The sequence below is a fragment of the Boleophthalmus pectinirostris genome, unplaced genomic scaffold (assembly GCF_026225935.1).
Source record: "Boleophthalmus pectinirostris isolate CB_2022bp ecotype Guang Dong unplaced genomic scaffold, ASM2622593v1 HiC_scaffold_6, whole genome shotgun sequence".
Taxonomy (NCBI): Eukaryota; Metazoa; Chordata; class Actinopteri; order Gobiiformes; family Gobiidae; genus Boleophthalmus; species Boleophthalmus pectinirostris.
The window spans coordinates 41,512,001-41,533,240 of NW_026571447.1; the positions used below are offsets into that span (position 1 = coordinate 41,512,001).

The 21,240-nt window shown below is 44.1% G+C and overlaps 1 protein-coding gene across 3 annotated transcripts in view; it reads right to left on the reverse strand.

Moving 5' to 3' along the window:
• The window catches only part of dyrk1b (dual-specificity tyrosine-(Y)-phosphorylation regulated kinase 1B), a 61,671-nt gene that overhangs the window by 5,603 nt on the left and 34,828 nt on the right, over window positions 1-21,240 (reverse strand). For 2 of the 3 annotated variants that reach the window (XM_055163598.1, XM_055163597.1), the window contains exons 2-9: window positions 11,403-11,575; window positions 7,089-7,208; window positions 6,370-6,558; window positions 5,022-5,169; window positions 3,499-3,648; window positions 2,616-2,752; window positions 1,687-1,833; window positions 814-954 (exon numbers count right to left, since the gene is read on the reverse strand). In XM_055163598.1, the coding sequence (XP_055019573.1) occupies window positions 814-954; window positions 1,687-1,833; window positions 2,616-2,752; window positions 3,499-3,648; window positions 5,022-5,169; window positions 6,370-6,558; window positions 7,089-7,208; window positions 11,403-11,471 (1,101 nt within the window). In that variant the 5' untranslated portion in view covers window positions 11,472-11,575. Of the gene's footprint in view, window positions 1-813; window positions 955-1,686; window positions 1,834-2,615; window positions 2,753-3,498; window positions 3,649-5,021; window positions 5,170-6,369; window positions 6,559-7,088; window positions 7,209-10,453; window positions 10,505-11,402; window positions 11,576-21,240 lie in introns of those variants that run through there. The other variant, XM_055163599.1, reaches the window with a different exon arrangement.

The window sequence follows — 21,240 nt, forward strand, 5'->3', positions numbered from 1 at the left end:
ACAGACACACACACACGTAAGAGCAGGATCACACACACACCCAAACACACACTCACACACACACACACACACACTCAAACACACACACTCAAACACACACACACACACACACTCAAACACACACACACACACACTCAAACACACACACACACACACACACACACACACACACACACACACACACACACACACACACACACACTCAAACACACACACACACACGTAAGAGCAGGATCACACACACACCCAAACACACACTCAAACACACACTCACAAACACACACACACACACAGACACACACAGACACACACACACACACACACTCAAACACACGCTCACAAACACACACACAGACACACACACACACACACACACACAGACACACACACACACAGACACACACCCAAACACACACTCAAACACACACACAAACACACACACAGACACACACACAGACACAGACACACACAGACACACACACACACGTAAGAGCAGGATCACACACACACACACCCAAACACACACACTCAAACACACACACAGACAAACACACACACAAACACACAAACACACAAACACACAAACACACACACAGACACACACAAAGACACACAGACACACACACACCCAAACACACACTCAAACACACACACACACATAGACACACACAGACACACACACACACACAGACACACACACACACACACACAGACACACACACACACACACAGACACACACACACACACAGACACACACACACACACACACACACACAGGGCTGTAGGAGCAGGTTTTCTCTCTCCACTTTTACCTTCTTTATGTCTTTGTTCTTCTTCACAGTCCACAGTCCGTCCGACAGTTTGTCAAAATACTTTCGGGCTTTGGGAGCTGCGTCGAGCATGTGACTGGGAGGAACCCCCAGAACCTCCACTATCTTATTCATCTGGTCGACCTGCACACAACACCAGGTCACACACCACACCCACAGAGAGTACTACAGAGAGTACTACAGAGAGTACTACAGAGAGCACAGTACAGAGAGTACTACAGAGAGCACAGTACAGAGAGTACTACAGAGAGCACAGTACAGAGAGTACTACAGAGAGTACTACAGAGAGTACTACAGAGAGTACTACAGAGAGTACACTACAGAGAGTACACTACAGAGAGTACTACAGAGAGTACTACAGAGAGTACTACAGAGAGTACTACAGAGAGTACACTACAGAGAGTACTACAGAGAGTACTACAGAGAGCACACTACAGAGAGTACACTACAGAGAGTAGTACAGAGAGTACACTACAGAGAGTACACTACAGAGAGTACACTACAGAGTACACTACAGAGTATACTACAGAGAGTACTACAGAGAGTACACTACAGAGAGTAGTACAGAGAGTACACTACAGAGAGTACACTACAGAGAGTACACTACAGAGTACACTACAGAGTATACTACAGAGAGTACTACAGAGAGTACACTACAGAGAGTACTACAGAGAGCACACTACAGAGAGTACACTACAGAGAGTACTACAGAGAGTACTACAGAGGGTACTACAGAGAGTACTACAGAGAGTACTACAGAGAGTACTACAGAGAGTACACTACAGAGAGTACTACAGAGAGTACTACAGAGAGTACACTACAGAGAGTACATACTTGTATATAAAGAGTATTTACCTCATTGGAGCCGCTGAACAGAGGTTCGCCCGTGTGCATCTCCACCAGGATGCAGCCCAGAGACCACATGTCGATGGCCAGGTCGTACGGCATGCCCAGCAGCACCTCCGGAGAGCGGTAGAAACGACTCTGAATGTACTGGTAGATCTGTGGGCACAGGACGAGGGCACGTGAGGAGGGTACAGGAGGAGGGCAGATGGGGGCAGAGGAGGAGGGCAGAGGGGGGCACGTGAGGAGGGCACAGGAGGGCAGAGGGGGCACAGAGGAGGGCAGAGGGGGCACATGAGGAGGGCAGAGGGGGGCACATGAGGAGGGCAGAGGGGGGCACGTGAGGAGGGCACAGGAGGGCAGAGGAGGGCAGAGGGGGCAGAGGAGGGCACATGAGGAGGTACAGGAGGGCAGATGGGGCACATGAGGAGGGCAGAGGGGGCACGTGAGGAGGGTACAGGAGGGCAGAGGGGGCACATGAGGAGGGCAGAGGGGGCACGTGAGGAGGGTACAGGAGGGCAGAGGGGGCACAGGAGGAGGGCAGAGGGCAGCAGGAGGGCAGAGGGGGGCAGAGGGGCACATGAGGAGGCAGGAGGGCAGAGGGGGGCACGTGAGGAGGGCACAGAGGGCAGAGGGGCATGTGAGGAGGGCACAGGAGGGGCAGAGGGGGCAGAGGGGGGCAGAGGGCCACGTGAGGAGGGGGCAGGAGGGGGGCAGAGGGGCAGTGAGGAGGGCACAGGAGGGCAGGGGGGGCAGAGGAGGGCAGAGGGGGGCAGAGGGGGGCATGTGAGCACAGGGAGATCCAGCTCAGAGACAAGCACTAAAGCATGAACACTCGGGTCATGCCACAGTGCACTGAGTCAGGTTAGGTCTCGGGGTGCATTAGTGTGACGGGTGCAGGGGGTTTAGGGTTCAGGGTTTAGGGTTCTGGGCGCTCTTACCCTCTGTCCCAGCTGGCACGACGAGCCGAAGTCCACGATCTTGATGGCGGATCTCTTGGGGTTACACAGCAGGATGTTCTCCGGTTTCAGGTCGCAGTGGATGATTGACAGCTCAGGCGTGGCTAAGAATAACAACGCTGGAAGAGACGAGAACAGCGGCTCGTTAAAGACCGACTAACTCCACAGCAACTTCTGTTCCACAAGACTCCACATTCAGTGTCTGAAAGACTTTGCCCACTGGTCTTAGGGGTTTTATTTGGCAATTTTCGGGCAAACTCAGTATATTTTTCTGGTTTCTGGAGTGAGAGGCGACGGTTTCTGCTCAAAATCAGACTGTTCTTATATCTCCAGACCCCACACCTCCTCATCCTCATCCTCACTCTCCCCTTTAGACCTCCAAACCCCACACCTCCTCATCCTCACTCCTCCCTTTAGTTCTCCAGACCCCGCACCTTTTCATCCTCACTTTTCCCTTTAGTCCTCAAACCCCACACCTCCTCATACTCACTCTCCCTTTAGTCCTCCAGATTCCACACCTCCTCCTCATCCTCACTCTCCCCTTTTAGTCCTCCAGATCCCGCACCTTTTCATCCTCACTTTTCCCTTTAGTCCTCTAGGTTCCGCACCTCCTCATCCTCACTCTCCCCTTTGGTCCCCCAGTCGAAGCACCTCCTCATCGTCACTCTCTGGGACTCAGTGGTATTGTAACTGTTTTGTTTTCTTTTTTTTTTGACCCCGTGGCAGAGTAATAGCTGCTCCTGTGGGGTTGTGTGTGTCCGGTCCAGCAGGGGGCGCTGTTGTGTGGTTGTGTGTGTCCGGTCCAGCAGGGGGCGCTGTTGTGTGGTTGTGTGTGTCCGGTCCAGCAGGGGGCGCTGTCACTCACCTGTGCAGAGCTGCTGTGCAAACTTCCGTGTGAGGTTCAGGGACACTCCTCTGAAGTTGGTGTTCCGTAATAAATCATACAGGTTGTAGCTCAACAGCTCAAAAACCAAACACAAATGATTCCTAAACATAAAGTGACGCTTCAGGTGGACTGCACAGGAGAAAGAGAAAAGAGAAAAAGGAAAAGAGAGAAGAGTCAAAACATTATTCAAAAAAATAACATAATTAATGAAAACATATTCTAAAGAAATATTTAAAGTTCTTATATCGCACAAAACTGACTCTTGTGAGATTTAAGTCATGTTCTAATGTTGTTCCTCCTCAAAAACAGACCTGGAGTTGTGTTTTGTTTCATTCACACACGTTTTAGTCGCTCCAAACGCTCTGTGCCACCTTGTGATGTCATAAAGTGGTCATTTTTTCAAGTAGTTTTCAGCTTCTTTTACCTTCAGTTCAGTAAAGTTTGGCAATTCCAGGACTGAAATGATCCAAATGATTCTAGTGAAGGTGTGTGGAGTTTAAAAACACAGTGGAGCACTTCCTTCCTGTATCACCACATGATGACATCACAAGGTGGTGCAGAGTGTTTACAGTCTGAGAGAAGAACTCAGCCTCACAACACTGTAAAAAAGCTTGGCCAAAATTTCAGATATAAACACTTAAATTTATCAGAAAATAACTTAAAAGTTGTGAAATTATTTGTCCATTTTACTGGACAAGTTTATCTTAAAATAATTGACCTCTAGACGAGAATAAAGCGTCTGTGGTCAGTGTTTATGAGCTGGAAATGAATTTATGGAGATAAACAGACTCGAGTATCAAGCAAATCTGTATCACTGAATCTAAAAACAAGTGAAGTGTTACTGAGGAAAACTCTGGTAAAAAGGATTGTAGCTTCATTTAAACATTTATTATTAAAAATTTGTATTAAATTTAAGATTTTCTGACTAGTTAAGTCTAGTTTTTAAGATTATATAACCAATTCAGAATGAGTAAGTCGATAATAAATCGGAAAACAACATGAATAACCCAATAGAAGTTTAAAAATCTTGGCCAAAACAGAGAAATTTGCAGTAAACTCCAGGTCTGTTTGTGAGGAGGAATACACTGGTCAGTCTTCTACAGAGTCCGCTCCAGGTTTTGTCTCTACACTAGACTCCGATCCAGGTTTTGTCTAATATACACTGGTCAGTCGTCCAGAGAATCCGCTCCAGGTTTTGTCTCTACACTGGTCAGTCTTCTACAGAGTCTGCTCCAGGTTTTGTCTCTACACTAGACTCCACACCGGGTTTTGTCTATTATATACTGGTCAGTCATTCAAAAAGTCCGCTCCAGGTTTTGTCTCTACACTGGTCAGTCGTCCAGAAAATCCGCTCCAGGTTTTGTCCCTACACTAGTCAGTCATTCAAAAAGTCCGGTCCAGGTTTTGTCTCTACACTAGTGAGTCGTCCACAGAATCCGCTCCAGGTTTTGTCTCTGTACTTGTCAGTCATCCACAGACTCCGGTCCGGTTCCGTGTCTTACCGATGTAATATTTCATCTCGGTATCGTGCTTGTTCATCAGCTCCAGCAGCCGCAGCTCGATCTGGGCCTGGTTCAGAAAAGCCTTTTTGTTCTTGATAATCTTGATGGCGACCCACTCCTGCTCGTGGTGGTCGTACGCCTTCACCACCTGAAACACACGCACACGTTTGGTCAGAGCGCCCTCCACTGGGGACTCCCTCAAACATCACCATTTCATCCTGGGGTGAGACTTAAGAGTTTATTGCAACCGTGAATACTAGAGTGGGGTATGATTAACACAACACATACCTCAGTACAGTTCAATGAAAAACTGTAAATCATGGCCGAGACACTAAAAGTCCACTTTTAGTTTGTCAAGTTTGTGCAAAGTTAATATGAAAAACTAGGGGTGTATCGATATCCAGGTCTCACGATACGATATTTATTGTGATATTGTGTGAAATCTCATGATATGGTGGAGAGGCTCATGATTAGAGACGTAACGATATCCAAATCTCTCTGTACAATATTTCATGATAAGAATCTCACAGTACGATATTTGTTGTGATATTTTGTGGAGACTAAACAGATAAAACTGTGAATATTCTACTTTTTCCTCTAAAAATGCCTCGACAAGACTTAATCCAAAGAACTAAGACTTAAAAGTGTCAGAACTGTTATTTCTTCTTGTAGTCTACACTAAAATGGAGCAAAGGATCATGGTCTATGTAGTTCCATCTGTGTTTTTTTTCGCTACATTGATATGATGTCGGTCTGAACAGAAGACACAAAAGTGACGTTGCGTCTTCACTTTTTATTCCACGTTTAGTGGAGTGTTTTCAGGATTAAATCTGATGCAGACGGTGACGCAAAAGTGTGTGGAGTTCACCATCCACAGGTTCTCCAGGTCTCGTCCATATCCGCCTGAGACGACCTGGTGCATCCAGAGTCTGACAGAGGTGACTGCAGGTCCTTCTCTGTTCACTAATAGTGTCTCTGCAGATTCTCCACATTTGTTGTTTTGCCTCCTGTGAGTTTGTTAGAGCTGCCAGAGCAGCTTGAAGCTCCAATGCACGGAAATGATCCACATGTTTGTTTGTGTGTTTTCTGTGACGTAAACTCGTACACGACCTGAGCACATGTGACCAGAGTTTTGTGTCTTGTTCAGTGTCGACAGAAACACTACGACGGAGCCTATTCAACCTTTACACACTGGAGGTGGTTTCAGATTTTTGTGTTTTTAAGCCCCAAAAAACGTCTAAACGAAAGACACTTCTCATAAAACATTATGTCGTTTTTACCCACAAATGTTCTCATGTAAACAGGCCCTAAGTGTGACATCTCCACAGCGTTCAGCTTCAGTCCTCACCTGTCCGAAAGAGCCCTTCCCGATGAGAGAGTCGATCTCGTAGCGGTCCAGCCACTTCTCGCCGTTCTTCACGATGTAGTCGTAGTTGTCGTCATCGTATCCGTCGTTGTAGACTTTCCTCTCCTTCTTGGTGCTGCTGTCCTCCGGGGGCACCTGCTGAGCCCGCCGCTTCTTCTTAGTGTAGTACACCTGAGGAGAGACCAGAACCTGTCACCTGCTGGAGGGAGGGAGCTGTGACCTGCTGGAGAACGTGTGACCTGCTGGAGGAGGAGGAGGAGGGGCGTGTGGGGTATGGGTGGGGCATGGGTGGGGCTTGGGTGGGGTATGGGTGGGGCTTGGGTGGGGTATGGGTGGGTATGGGTGGGGTATGGGTGGGGCTTGGGTGGGGTATGGGTGGGGTATGGGTGGGGCTGGGTGGGGCATGGGTGGGTATGGGTGGGGTATGGGTGGGGTATGGGGGGTATGGGTGGGGCTTGGGTGGGGTATGGGTGGGGTATGGGTGGGGCATGGGTGGGGTGGGTGGGGTATGGGTGGGGTATGGGTGGTATGGGTGGGGCTTGGGTGGGTATGGGTGGGGTATGGGTGGGGTATGGGTGGGGCATGGGTGGGGGGTGGGGTATGGGTGGGGTAGGGTGGGTGGGCATGGGTGGGGTATGGGTGGGGCTTGGGTGGGCATGGGTGGGGCATGGGTGGGGCGTTGTGTCGGAGGAGGGTCTTACCTCATTTATGTGCTTGTAGGTCTTGATGAGGTCCACAGACAGTTTGCGGAGCGGCGCACTGGCAGGGTCTCTGAAACTGGGGGGTATCCTCCGCTGCAGAATGGTCATATCAGACAGCACCTGTCAACACCAACGCAGAAGCACGTCACAAAACAAGAACTACACCTAAACTACACCTGAACTACACCTAAACTACAACCGAACTACACCTGAAACTACACCTGAACGACACCTGTCAACACCAACGCAGAAGCACGTCACAAAACAAGAACTACACCCGAACTACACCTGAACTACAACTGAACTACAAACGAACTACAACCGAACTACACCTAAACTACACCTAAACTACACCTGAACGACACCTGAACTACAACCGAACTACAACCGAACTACACCTAAACTACACCTGAACTACACCTAAACTACACCTGAACGACACCTGTCAACACCAACGCAGAAGCACAGAAGCACGTCACAAAACAAGAACTACAACTGAACTACAACTGAACTACACCTGAACTACACCACAACTACACCTGAACTACAACGGAACTACACCAGAACTACAACGGAACTACACCAGAACTACAACGAAACTACACCAGAACTACAACGGAACTACACCTGAACTACAACGGAACTACACCAGAACTACACAAAAAAAACAACAACAGAGCTACACAATGTTAATCATAAGTTTATTTAAGCAGAGGTTTATTTTTTGTATTATTTTGTGTCTATTGTGTATTTTGACCTCCTATGTTAAAAAGTTTGTTTGTTTTTGTTTGTCCCAGTTTCATAAATCCTCAGTAAAATTCTCAGTTTTGATCTGAACTCAGACTCTCTGTGTCTGTGGATTCTTTTATATTTGAGTCGTTTTTAAAGGTGGAACATGTTGCACAAAGCGTCAACTCTGGCTCCACATAAGTTTGGATCTTATAGTACTTGTGGTATCAGAGACCACGGACTCGTCACAGCGTCAGGACGGAGCTGACGGGACCTGAGCTTCAGACTCAAACACCTCATGAAAACACCACAAGAAAAAACTGAACAGAACAACAGAGACGAGGAGAGGAGGTGTGGTAGTGCGCTGGCTCCGCGGCCCGGCTCCGCGGCCCGGACATTAAACTCGAGAAGTGAAGCCACGTGAGGAAGTGGAGCAGGAGTCAGAAGTGAGAGGACGAGTCTGGGAGTCATGGCCACAACATCTTCTATAATTAGTCGATTAATTGTTGGTGCAATAAATAAAACTGGATTTGTCACTGAGGACCAGGCTGACCCCAGTGTGAGTGTGTGTCAGGGTGTGTGTGTGTCAGGGTGTATATGTGTGCGTGTGTGTGTGCGCGGTCCTTCCACAGCTGAGAATGGCTGCAGGTCTTGAGCCAGAGCACATGGTCCAGAGGAAAACCTTCCACAGCTTCATTCAGACTCTAAATTTAGATTTAGAAGAACCGAGTGAAACAAAAGTGCAGCTTCCCAAAACTCTGAACCAACTGTGTATTTATATACTTTATATACTCTTTATTTACTTTATTTACTCTTTATACTTTATAAACACTTTATTTACTCTTTGTACTTTATATTCTCTTTATACTGTATTTACTCTTCCTGTTTAGTTCTGGCTTTAGACCTGATTTAGAAATAAAGAGAGTTTTATTATTTTTCTGATATCGGTATCAGTATTAAGTATCGAGATTGTTCCTAAATATCGAAATTGAGTTTGAAATGTTTGTATCATGACAACAACTTTATTTACGCTTTATTTACGCTTTATTTACTCTTTATTTCAGTTCAAATCTGATGAAATATCTGATTTCCTGCTGTGAATGTTACTTTCACTTTTCACTTTTATAAAAATTAAAAATGTGTTTATCCTGGATCTAAATCTTGTTCAGAGATCAGGGGGCGGAGCTACAAAAATATTGGCGTTGAACCTAAGTATCGATATCGGTCGATACCAGAACCGATACATCCCCGTCCTTAAACAGTTTTATGTGACCAATAATTCAAACGATTCTCTTTTATCGTTTACAGTGACTCAAGAAAACTAAAGACACTGAACTGAACTTTCAGCGTCTTCACTTCGTTGGTTGTGACTTTCACTCTCTCAGAGTTATTTCTGTGTCTTTGTTCTTTTGTTATATTTAATGATACTTTAGTTGGATTTATATGACACATGTTCATATTGTAAAATTATTGTGTGTATAATTACAGAACAGAACTCTGTCTCTTCAAACAAACTCTGGTCGTCTCTCAGACTCTGAGTGTTTAACTCTGAGTGTTTAACTCTGAGTGTTTAACTCTGAGTGTGTTAAACATGTGTCTGTTTGTTCATCATAAACTGATTTACTCCAGGTCCAGAGTCGTGTTTGATGCTCAGTGAAGCTCAGGTGTTTTTGGAGAAGGTTTTGTGAGTTTGGGTTTGGAGGAGGAACATGAGACTTTTTTAACCATTTAAAGTGTTAAAAGTTTGAATTATTTATGTTGAATAAATAAATAATAAATAAATAAATGTCAGTGTGATTCTGTCACAAGAGTCTCAAAGAGAAACTCACCAACCAGAGATGAACCCTGTTCTGTCCAAACTTTAATCCCTAAACCCTAAACCCTAAACTCTAAACTCTAAACTCTAGACTCTAGACTCTAGACTCTAGACTCTAGACTCTAGACTCTAGACTCTAAACCTAAACTCTAAACCCTAAACTCTAGACTCTAGACTCTAGACTCTAGACTCTAGAGCCTGGAAGCACTTTTACACTTTTAACATGATCTCAATACAAAGTGAACTGGAGTTGACGTTGATGGAAGAGGAAGTGCTCCTGTGCTCACTTCCTGTTTGGGCCACAGCAGTGAGTGGGTTAGATGTGTCCACATGTGTGTCGTGTGTGTTGTTGTTGTGTGTCGTGTGTGTTGTTGTGTGTCGTGTGTGTGTTGTTGTGTGTCGTGTGTGTTCGTGTGTGTCGTGTGTGTTGTGTGTGTGTGTGTGTGTGTCGTGTGTGTGTCGTGTGTGTTGTTGTGTGTCGTGTGTGTTGTTGTGTGTTGTGTTGTGTGTCGTGTGTGTTGTGTGTGTGTGTTGTCGTGTGTGTTGTGTGTTGTTGTTGTGTGTGTGTGTGTGTGTGTGTGTTGTGTGTGTCGTGTGTGTGTGTGTGTGTGTGTTGTGTGTTGTGTGTGTCGTGTGTGTTGTTGTGTGTTGTGTGTGTGTCGTGTGTGTGTTGTGTGTGTTGTTGTGTGTCGTGTGTGTTGTTGTGTGTTGTCGTGTGTCGTGTGTGTCGTGTGTGTTGTTGTGTGTTGTTGTGTGTTGTTGTGTGTCGTGTGTGTCGTGTGTGTTGTTGTGTGTTGTTGTGTGTCGTTGTGCGTCTGACCTGCTGCTGCTCGGCCATGGAGTGGATGGAGCTGAAGGAGGGGTGTGGGTGTGTGTGTGTGTAGTTGTGTGTTGTTGTGTGTCGTGTGTGTTGTTGTGTGTCGTGTGTGTGTCGTGTGTGTCGTGTGTGTTGTTGTGTGTTGTTGTGTGTTGTGTGTGGTGTGTGTTGTTGTGTGTTGTTGTGTGTCGTGTGTGTCGTGTGTGTTGTTGTGTGTCGTGTGTGTCGTGTGTGTTGTTGTGTGTCGTGTGTTTGTTGTGTGTCGTGTGTGTGTGTGTGTGTGTTGTGTGTGTCGTTGTGCGTCTGACCTGCTGCTGCTCGGCCATGGAGTGGATGGAGCTGAAGGAGGGGTGTGGGTGTGTGTTGTTGTGTGTTGTTGTGTGTTGTTGTGTGTCGTGTGTGTGTTGTTGTGTGTTGTTGTGTGTTGTTGTGTGTCGTGTGTGTCGTGTGTGTTGTTGTGTGTCGTGTTGTGTGTTGTTGTGTGTTGTTGTGTGTCGTGTGTGTCGTGTGTGTTTGTGTGTGTTGTTGTGCGTCTGACCTGCTGCTGCTCGGCCATGGAGTGGATGGAGCTGAAGGAGGGGTGTGGGTGTGTGTTGTTGTGTGTAGTTGTGTGTGGTTGTGTGTCGTGTGTGTGTGTCGTGTGTGTCGTGTGTGTGTTGTGTGTTGTTGTGTGTTGTGTGTGTGTGTGTTGTGTGTGTGTTGTGTGTCGTGTGTGTGTGTGTGTGTGTGTGTCGTGTGTGTTGTTGTGTGTGTGTGTGTCGTGTGTGTTGTCGTGTGTCGTGTGTGTGTCGTGTGTTGTTGTGCGTCTGACCTGCTGCTGCTCGGCCATGGAGTGGATGGAGCTGAAGGAGGGGTGTGGTGTGTGTGTTGTTGTGTGTTGTTGTGTGTCGTGTGTGTTGTTGTGTGTCGTGTGTGTGTCGTGTGTGTTGTTGTGTGTCGTTGTGCGTCTGACCTGCTGCTGCTCGGCCATGGAGTGGATGGAGCTGAAGGAGGGGTGTGGGTGTGTGTGCTGGCTGGTCATGGCTGGCTCAGCGTGGGAGAATCCCTGGGCAGTGGAGGAGGAGGAGGAGGAGGAAGAGGAGGAGGACGAAGAGGAGGTGGCAGGACATCCTGAGCTGCTTGCACCTGCAACACAAACGCACAAACGCACAAACGTCAGAACTGCAACACAAACGCACAAACGCACAAACGTCAGAACTGCAACACAAACACACAAAGGTCAGAAGGTGGGACATGATCGTTTGGGTTTAAGATCGTCTGAAAACTCCAGAAAAACAGAAGAAAAGTGATTTAAAGATCTGAAACACGATGGACTCGGTGTTTTAGAAATATTCTGTGACCTGTTGGACTAAAGTTCTCAAATATATTAAAAAAATATGAAACAAAATCGAAACTAGATCCTCATTTTCCACAGGTATCGATCCTAAAACAAGTCCCATCGACAGGACAGAGCAGAACCTTCAGAACCTTTAGAACCTTTAGAACGTTTCCTGAATGTGTTTAGAACCATCTGGATCTGAATCAGAACAAGTATCAAAGCACAGAGACTAGAACACACACGGACCTGGTTTAGTCCTGTTTTTTTCTTGGTTTAGATCTGGTTTAGTCCTGGATTAGACCTGGTTTAGTTTAGTCCTGGTTTAATCCTAGTTTTAGACCTGATTGAGTCCTGTTTTAGTCCTGGTTTAGTCTTGGTTTAGTCCTGGTTTAGATCCAGTTTAGTCCTGGTTTAGTTTAGTCCTGGCTTACTCCTGTTTTGGATCTGGTTTAAACCTGGTTTAGTCCTGGTTTAGACCTGTTTTAGTCCTGTTTTAAACCTGTTTTAAACCTGGTTTAGATCTGGTTTAGTCCTGGTTTAGTCCTGGTTTAGATTAGACCTGGTTTATTGCTGGTTTAGACCTGATTTAGACCCAATTTAGACCAGATTTAGACCTGGTTTAGATCTGTTTTGGACCTGTTTTAGTCCTGGTTTAGACCTGGACTGAGGATCACACAGACATAAAGACTCATGGGAACAGAAAATAAAGTTCAACAATTTAATGTGGAAAATCACAGCAGATCGTCTAAAGAAAGAGGGTTTTTATTTTCATCATGGTATCGGTATCAGTATCGGTATCGGTATCGAGTCTGTTCCATATTATCAAAATCGAGTTTCAAATGTTTGTATCGTGACACCGACCTCTGATAAACAACTTTTCTGGTTTGTCAAATGCTTTTCTCCATGGAGTTTGCTTGTATTTCTTTGTCTGGAATGTTCCACAGTGCGTCATTAAACCTTTCTATCTCTATGGAAACCAAACCAGGCCAAGTTCCAGGTCAGATCTGTGGAGAGGCGACCCCTCACAGTCAGAATGTCTGCTTCTCCTCAGTATTTCTGAGACATGAAACCACCTGTAACTGAATAAATGTCAAGTCGAGTAAAGATTTAAAGTCACACTGTGGAACATTCCAGACAGAGCAGTGACGTCTCCATGGAAACCAGCAAAGTTATCGAAGGAGAATTCAAACAGGTTTCAGTACAAAAAAAACACTTCACGTTTCAAACCGAGACGAGGCTTCGTTTTTGGATTAAGACGAGAAGAAAAAAATTAAACTGTTTTCATGACACAATTTACACACAACTTTTCACACACAAAATGAGGCTCGATACGATACGATATATTTAAATTTGATTCGATACGATTCAGTAAAAATAAAAACTTTGTGCTCCTCATTTACAGCCTCGTGATTGGAGATAAACACGTCCAGATTAAGTGTGTTTAGTTTCGTGCGTGTGAAGAAATCTGATGGATTCTCCTGAACTGGACCTTTTATAAAACTAAAGGAATAAATCTGTCTGCATATTTAATCTTCATCACCTGGGCAGGACATCACTCAGTCATCTCTTATTTCAGGATTTTATCAAATACAGAGTTAAGAACTCCCTAAAAGTGATTCTGAATCTTTTTTTAACACATTTTGTAGCTCTCGAAGTTTCTTGTGTTGCTCTGTTTACAAATTCAAATTCAAATACAAGTTCATGACAGGTGAGGAAATAATTCATATTTCTTCTCAAATCAACGATTACAGAAGCTGCAGGACATGGGAACAAGAAAAAAATCTTCAAAATACGATTTGATAGTAAACTTCTAAACTATTGATGTTACAGACAGAAAAAATGTGAGCGGTTTCGGTAAAATCAGTAAAATGACATAAACAAGGCTCCATATTTGGTCTGGAACATTTATGTTTCTTTTTATTCTGACATGAAGCTGATTTTCTGACTCAGTCCATCACAGTGATGCAAAGGGATGTGCAAAATATCAACATATCGATATATCGCACTGTTTAATGTGATGATACAGGATCGATATCGTGGGCTGCTGTATCGATTTATCACCAAGAGGATTTTTTGGTTTATTTTACTAAATTATTTTGTTACAACAACTCGTTTATGCGACACATTTGACATTTTCATTATTTTCATGATTTAAATGTTTGTGTTTCATTTGAACTTTGATTTAACAAAAACTTTTAGTGTCACAGACATGATTTACACTTTATTTTTTTACTGAACCAAATTGAAACGATTTGAAATATATCGTATCGAATCAAAAGCTCACTGTATCCAGGTATCGTATCGGTAGCTTTTTAATGATACTCCGAGACACCAGGACACTCGAGTCGGGACTTTCAGGCCTGGTGGACGCTCGAGTCGGGACTTTCAGGCCAGGGGGACGCTCGAGTCGGGACTTTCAGGCCAGGGGGACGCTCGAGTCGGGACTTTCAGGCCTGGGGGACGCTCGAGTCGGGATTCGTTTTGTCTCATGGAAACTGAATCTGGTCCAAACCAACGAGTCAAAAAACAAACGATCAGGATCCATATTTTAGATTTTACCTTTCAACTCTGACCCGCCCAAAGACTCACCACAGAACTACAAAACCAAACTGCACTGTGTCACTTTGTCAGTCACCTGCTGGTTTCTATGGATACGTCATTTCTCTACCTGAAATGTTCCACAGTGTGACTTTAAACAGCTCGACTTTACATTTATTCAATCACATTTGGTTTAATAGCTCAAAAATACTTAAAAAAACAAACACTGTGACTGTGAGCGGGGTCGCCTCTCCACAGATCTGACCTGGAACTCGACCCGGTTTGGTCTCCATGACAATAGAAAGGTTTAATGCCACACTGTGGAACATCTCCAAGGAGGAAAGTGTTTTAAAAAAATCACCAGAACAATAAATATGTGTCTCCTCTAAACAAGCAACAAAACCAAAGTCTGTCATGAAATCAAGCAGTGAAATAGACAAAAATCATTCTCTGTGATATATTGATCCAGCAGCTCACGATATCGATACTGAAACCTCAAGTTAAACGAAACGATACACCGATATTTAACATTTCTGCACTCCTCCGGTCAGGAGAACGTCTGTCACAACAACGAAAGAGAAACACATTTTGTACAAAAGTAAAAATCACCAAAATATTGATAAATATCGTATCGTCAAAAGTCTCACCATCAAAAAACTCGAGTATCAAATCACAAGTCTCAAAACTATTTTTAAAAAATACAATAAATCCAGAGAAATGTGTATTTATGAAACTGTTGTTGCGCATAAAAGTTTAAATTTCAGTTTGTAATTGCGTGATATTTGTGACTGAAATTAAATAAATTGATTTGAAATATTTTAAAGTAACTGTCAGTGTTAAATATAATTTCTAGAAAAGGTTAAAGGGGCAGAAAACAGAAGACGACTTTTCTTCTTTCTGCTTCTTTTCATTCATTTCTTGTGTGTTTAAAGTTTGGACACTGTTAACGTGTTTTTATACTTTATGAATGAAATAAACAAAAAATACATCAGTTTTAATGCAGCATCAGCTAAAAAACGAACTAGAACTACACAGACCATGATCCTTTGCTGTTTCCGTGTTATTAAACACTTTTAAATCTTAATTATTTGTATTTTCAAAAGGAAAAAGCAGAATTCACTCACAATTTTTACTGTTAATCTCCACAAAATATTGTAATAAAAGTCGTGTTGTGAGATTTGGATTTTAATATTGAGACTAAACACAGCAGATTTAAACAGAAAATAAAACTGTGGTGATACAGGAAGAAGAGCTCCACTGTGTTTTTAAACTCCATACACCTTCACTAGAATCATCCTGGATCATTTCAGTTCTGGAGTCGCCGATTTCAACTGAACTAAAAGGAAAAAGAGCTGAGAACTTAAAAACTACAGACAGACAGATTAAGAATAAAGATTTACTCAAACCCGTGCGATGCAGAATATTTCCCGAACCATTTTTGTCTCTAAAAAATGCTCATAAATTCAATCTTTTTTTGCGGCAGCGCTTCCGGTTAAACAAGAATCTCGCTCATGTCGGTGGAAAATTAGGAAAATGTTTTGCATTTTCAACCTGAGAAAAAGTCGCTTTATTGTGTAAAATGTTCAGTTTCATGAGTAAAACACTGCACCGAGTCTCTGGGAGGATTTCAAACGGTTTTATCGTCTGAACTGAGTTGATTTTCTGTAAAGTTCTGCCCCGTAGAAAATAATACAACCTGAATATTGTTTGCAGCGTCCAGAGAAACTTCAGGAATCAGGTGAACAGTTCAACAGACCAGGGACCAAGTCGTCTCAAGAGTCTCAAGTCTTTGACCTCAAGTCCGAGTCAAGTCAAGTCCAAGTCAATTCCAAGTCAAGTCCAAGTCGTCTGCTTTGAGCTTCAAGTCATTTCAAGTCTGTAAACCAAAAATACCAAAAACTGTTTAAATTTTTGCAATTTATGTGAATTTTAATCTAAATTGTTCTTAAAAAGTCCTGGTATATTTACATATGAGTATTTGTATAAAAGTTGTAGAAATAATTTTTTTTTACTTTTTAAATGTTTTGACAAGATTTGTGCAAATTACAGAAAAAACTGTAAGAATTCAGATTTAAAAGTGTTATTTTGTCATGAAATTTAAGGATCATGTTGTCTGTAGTTCCCAGTTTTACTGTGTTGTACTGTAAATACTGTATATTACTGTAGTACTTTTGAGTATCACAGTACTTCAGTTTAATCCAAAGTACAAACAGAAGTGGGAGGAACATGTTCCAGTTTGTTCTTGTAAAATTCAGCGTCGCATTTATCGACTGAAAAGAGAAAAATATTTTATAAAAACATGTACTTTTAAGGAGAAACATCAAGTCTTCTCAAGTCAAGTCCCGAGTCACTGAGCTTCAAGTTCCAAGTCGAGTCCCAAAGTCTTAGTCACTTTTATCAAGTCAAGTCCTAAAAATAGTGACTCAAATCTGACTCAAGTCAAAGTCCCACGTCTGAGCGACAGGGATGGAACGACGTCCAAATCTCTGTACCAGATTTTCACGATTTACAGTCGGGATTTAACGACTAAAATATCGTCACATCGTATCGTCAAAAGTCTCTCAGTAACATCGTGGGTCGTTTCTCTTTGGTTAAATTCTTTGTTTTGGTGCAGCAGCAGCTAAAAAACAGAGGGAACTACAAGGACCATGATGCTTTGTGGTTTCAGTGCAAACAACGTGAAGAAAAAAAAAATAATGCACTTTTAAATCTGAATTCTTTACGTTATAACTGTCGAGACATTTTATAAAGAAAAAGCAGCACAGCCACAGTTTTGTTTCTTTAACCTCCACAAAATATCACAATAAATATCAAACTGTGAGCTGCAGATCGTGAAATTATCGTATGGAGAGATTTGAATCCCATTACATCCCGACGTCGTCACGTTCTAGAATCTGAAAAATCCAAAAAGTAAACGCACAAATGTTGAACCTGCTCATTTCTATTCAACTTAATCTACAACAACAAATACAGTGAGTTTGGGGAAGAAAACTGTATGATTATCACAAAAATGTCATTAATTTTATCTCCCTCCATGTGTATTAAATATTATTGTCGTATAAAACGTTGTGATGTTTTCTGAAACACGGTGGTTTTAATGTTGGAGGCAAAGAGCAGAGTTATCTAAAGGAAAATCTGACTCTTTTCCCCCAAATATTCAAATATTAAATTCACAAATGTTGAACCAGGAATCTGTGTGTCGTTCGTTCATTCGTTTTTCAATATAAAACCAAAAATTAGAAAATGAAAAAAACAACAGTTTTCTTCATTATTTGTCTCCAAAACCAAAATGAAAAAACAGATAAAGATTTGTTTTTTCAGTTTTTGATTTTGTGCTTTAAATGAAAAATGGAAAAAACGGATAACAACCGTTTCCCGTTTATGTGACTTCCGTGACTGCGAAGCCGGACTTTTGCACCGCATACGGACTGAACCTGGACTGATCCAGGTCCAGGACCAGACCAGGACCAGACCGGGGCTGAGACCGGGACCAGAGTGGACTCCGAGCTTTGACTCCGAGCCTCCGCGGGGTCCGAGCCTCAGCGTCGAACTCTGGCCCTGGGCTCTGAGCCTCCGGTCTGGTCCCGGTCTGGTCCTGGCCTGGTCTCAGTCCTGGTCTGGTCTCGGTCTTTGAAGAGGAGGAATTGAACTTTTATGGGCGTCACCGGGTTCCTTTTTAACACAAATGCCCCAAAAAACAAAATCAGATTCTGCAGATTACAAACTGCGAGTCGTGAAAACGGAAATGGAGCAGCAGAAAGAAAGTTTGGAGTGAGAAGAAACTTGTGACTTGTGGAGGATGAACCATGAAACTTTCCTGAAGTCACTGGATGATGGACAAAGTCTGGACTTCAGTGACACCGAAACCATCCTGTCGGATTCAGAAAGACCCCGATAATTCTAACTGGAACTAGGGACATAACAGTAACTGAAATATCGTCAAAAGTCTCACAATAACATCGTGGACGGTCACAATATCTCGAATCACAAGTTCCTTTGCTTAAATTCATAGTTTTATAGGCGAGACAAGTTTATTTGTGTAGCACAACTCGTACACAAAGTCATTCAAAGTGTTTTACAGAAGAAGAAAAACATTAAAATCACAATAAAATAAATCAAAACATCACAAAATTAAAGATTAAAATAAAAAAAAGAGAGAGAGACATTAATTATATAAATTAAAGAGAAGATAGTTTTATAGAACTAGGGCTGGGCATCATTAAGAAGTTGCCGATACGATACATCCCTCGATACACAGGCCTCGATACGATACATATCTCGATACAGTGAGCTTTCGATTCAATACGATATATTTCAAACCAATTCGATACAGTTCAATAAAAATAAAGGCTAAATCATGTCTGTGATACTAAAAGTCTTTGTTACATCACTTTTTGTGCAAAGTTCATATGAAACACAAACATTTTAATCAAAACTGTGAAAATGTCAAATGTGTCACATAAAAAAGTTTCCTTCCTCTAAACAAGCACCAAAACTGTAGGTCTGTAACAAAACAGAGTAAAATATACCAAAAACTACTCTTGGCGATATATCGATACAGCAGCCCACGATATCGATACTGTATCATCACGTTAAACGATACGATATGTTGTTTCGATATTTTTGCACAACTCCTAATCCCTACGACACCGAACAACAAACAGACAAACTAAAACCAAACACGGTTAAAACTCCATAATAACAAGATCATCTGAGTTTGTTCCATTGATACTTCACGGTCACGTCACGCCGGGGTGTTCTACATGCATGTCTATGGCGGAGGAGTTTCCATGGTGACACAGCACAAACATTAGAAACTGTCAAAAAAAAGCTTTAAAAATGTAAGAAAGGAGCGTGTGATCAGTCCGAGCGTCCATGGTCCAGTTTAAGAGTTTGATTCTAAATCCTCAGACAGAGCAGTGCCCACAGTTGGCATCACACCTCCAGGGACACGGAAGACAAAACAGGACACGCACAGAGACGTGGACACACTGGAGACAGAGGAGGAGACAGGAGACAGAGGAGGACACAGGAGACAGAGGAGGAGACAGAGGAGGAGACAAAGGAGGACACAGAGGAGGAGACAGAGGAGGACACAGGAGACAGAGGAGGACACAGGAGACAGAGGAGGAGACAGGAGACAGAGGAGGAGACAGGAGACAGAGGAGGAGACAGAGGAGGACACAGGAGACAGAGGAGGAGACAGAGGAGGACACAGGAGACAGAGGAGGAGACAGAGGAGGAGACAAAGGAGGACACAGAGGAGGAGACAGAGGAGGACACAGGAGACAGAGGAGGACACAGGAGACAGAGGAGGACACAGGAGACAGAGGAGGACACAGGAGACAGAGGAGGAGACAGAGGAGGAGAGGAGAGACAAAGGAGGACACAGAGGAGGAGACAGAGAGGACACAGGAGACAGAGGAGGACACAGGAGACAGAGGAGGACACAGGAGACAGAGGAGGAGACAGAGGAGGAGACAGGAGACAGAGGAGACAGAGGAGGAGACAGAGGAGGAGACAGGAGACAGGAGACTAGAGACGCACAGATGCAGCTTTTCCTGTTCCAATACCGATGTCAATACTTTGGGTTTAAGTATCTGCTGATTCCCGATAAGAACCGATACCAAGACTGAAAATACTGAAAACACAAAGAGTCTGTGGTAAAAATGTGTTTTGTAACAATTATAAAAACTCCAGAAGAAATTTTCAAAAATACAATTTTATATTGTCCAATAAATCATATTATTATTATTTCTTCTTCTTATTATTATTATTACACCAAAACCAGGACACACAGAGACAGGGACACACAGAGGAGGACACATATACAGGAGGAGGACACTGTCCCTTTAAGATCCTCCTGGACTCTCACATGTAGAGGAGGACACACACACACACACACACACAGTGGAGGACACATGTAGAGGAGGACACACAACACACACACACACACAGTGGAGGACACATGTAGAGGAGGACACACACACACACACACACACACACACAGTGGAGGACACATGTAGAGGAGGAGGACACAAAGGAGGAGGACATGGTTCCTTTAAGATCCTCCTGGACTTTCACATAGAGAAGGACACATGTGGAGGAGGACACACACAGACACACACAGAGAGGAAGAGGAGGACACACACACACACACACACACAGAGAGAGGAAGAGGAGGAGGACACACACACACACACAGAGAGAGGAAGAGGAGGACACACACACACACACACAGAGGAAGAGGACACACACACACAGACACACACAGAGAGGAAGAGGAGGACACACACACACACACAGAGAGGAAGAGGAGGACACACACACACACAGAGAGGAAGAGGAGGACACACACACACAGAGAGGAAGAGGAGGACACACACACACAGAGAGGAAGAGGAGGAGGAGGACATGGAGGAGGAGGACGAGGTCCCTTTAAGATCCTCCTGGACTCTCAGCACTTCCTGACTCTGGCATAATGTTTGCTGCGCTGTGATTGGCTGCCCCTCCTTCCTCGGTGCGAGCTGATTGGCTGCTGGTATCTAAGGGTGTCTGGCCAGAGTCTATAAATAAACTGAGTGCTGCCTCAGCACGGCCAGAGTCACAGGCTCCGGCTCTTCTGCCGCTGCTGCTCAGCTACAAGCTCCAATCGCAGCTCTCACCAAGTCTTCCCTAGCAACCCCAGCACCCGCCGGGCACCCGAGGGCACCACAGCCCTCCTCCTGCACCCAGCGGGCACCCGAGGGCACCACAGCCCTCCTCCTGCACCCAGCGGGCACCCGAGGGCACCAGAGCCCTCCTCCTGCACCCAGCGGGCACCTGAGGGCACCAGTGGGCTCCTCTGGCACCCGGGGGGCACTAGCAGGATCCACCAGCACCCGGGGGGCACTGGTGGGCTCCTCTAGGGGCTAGTGGGTGCCAGAAGGCTCCA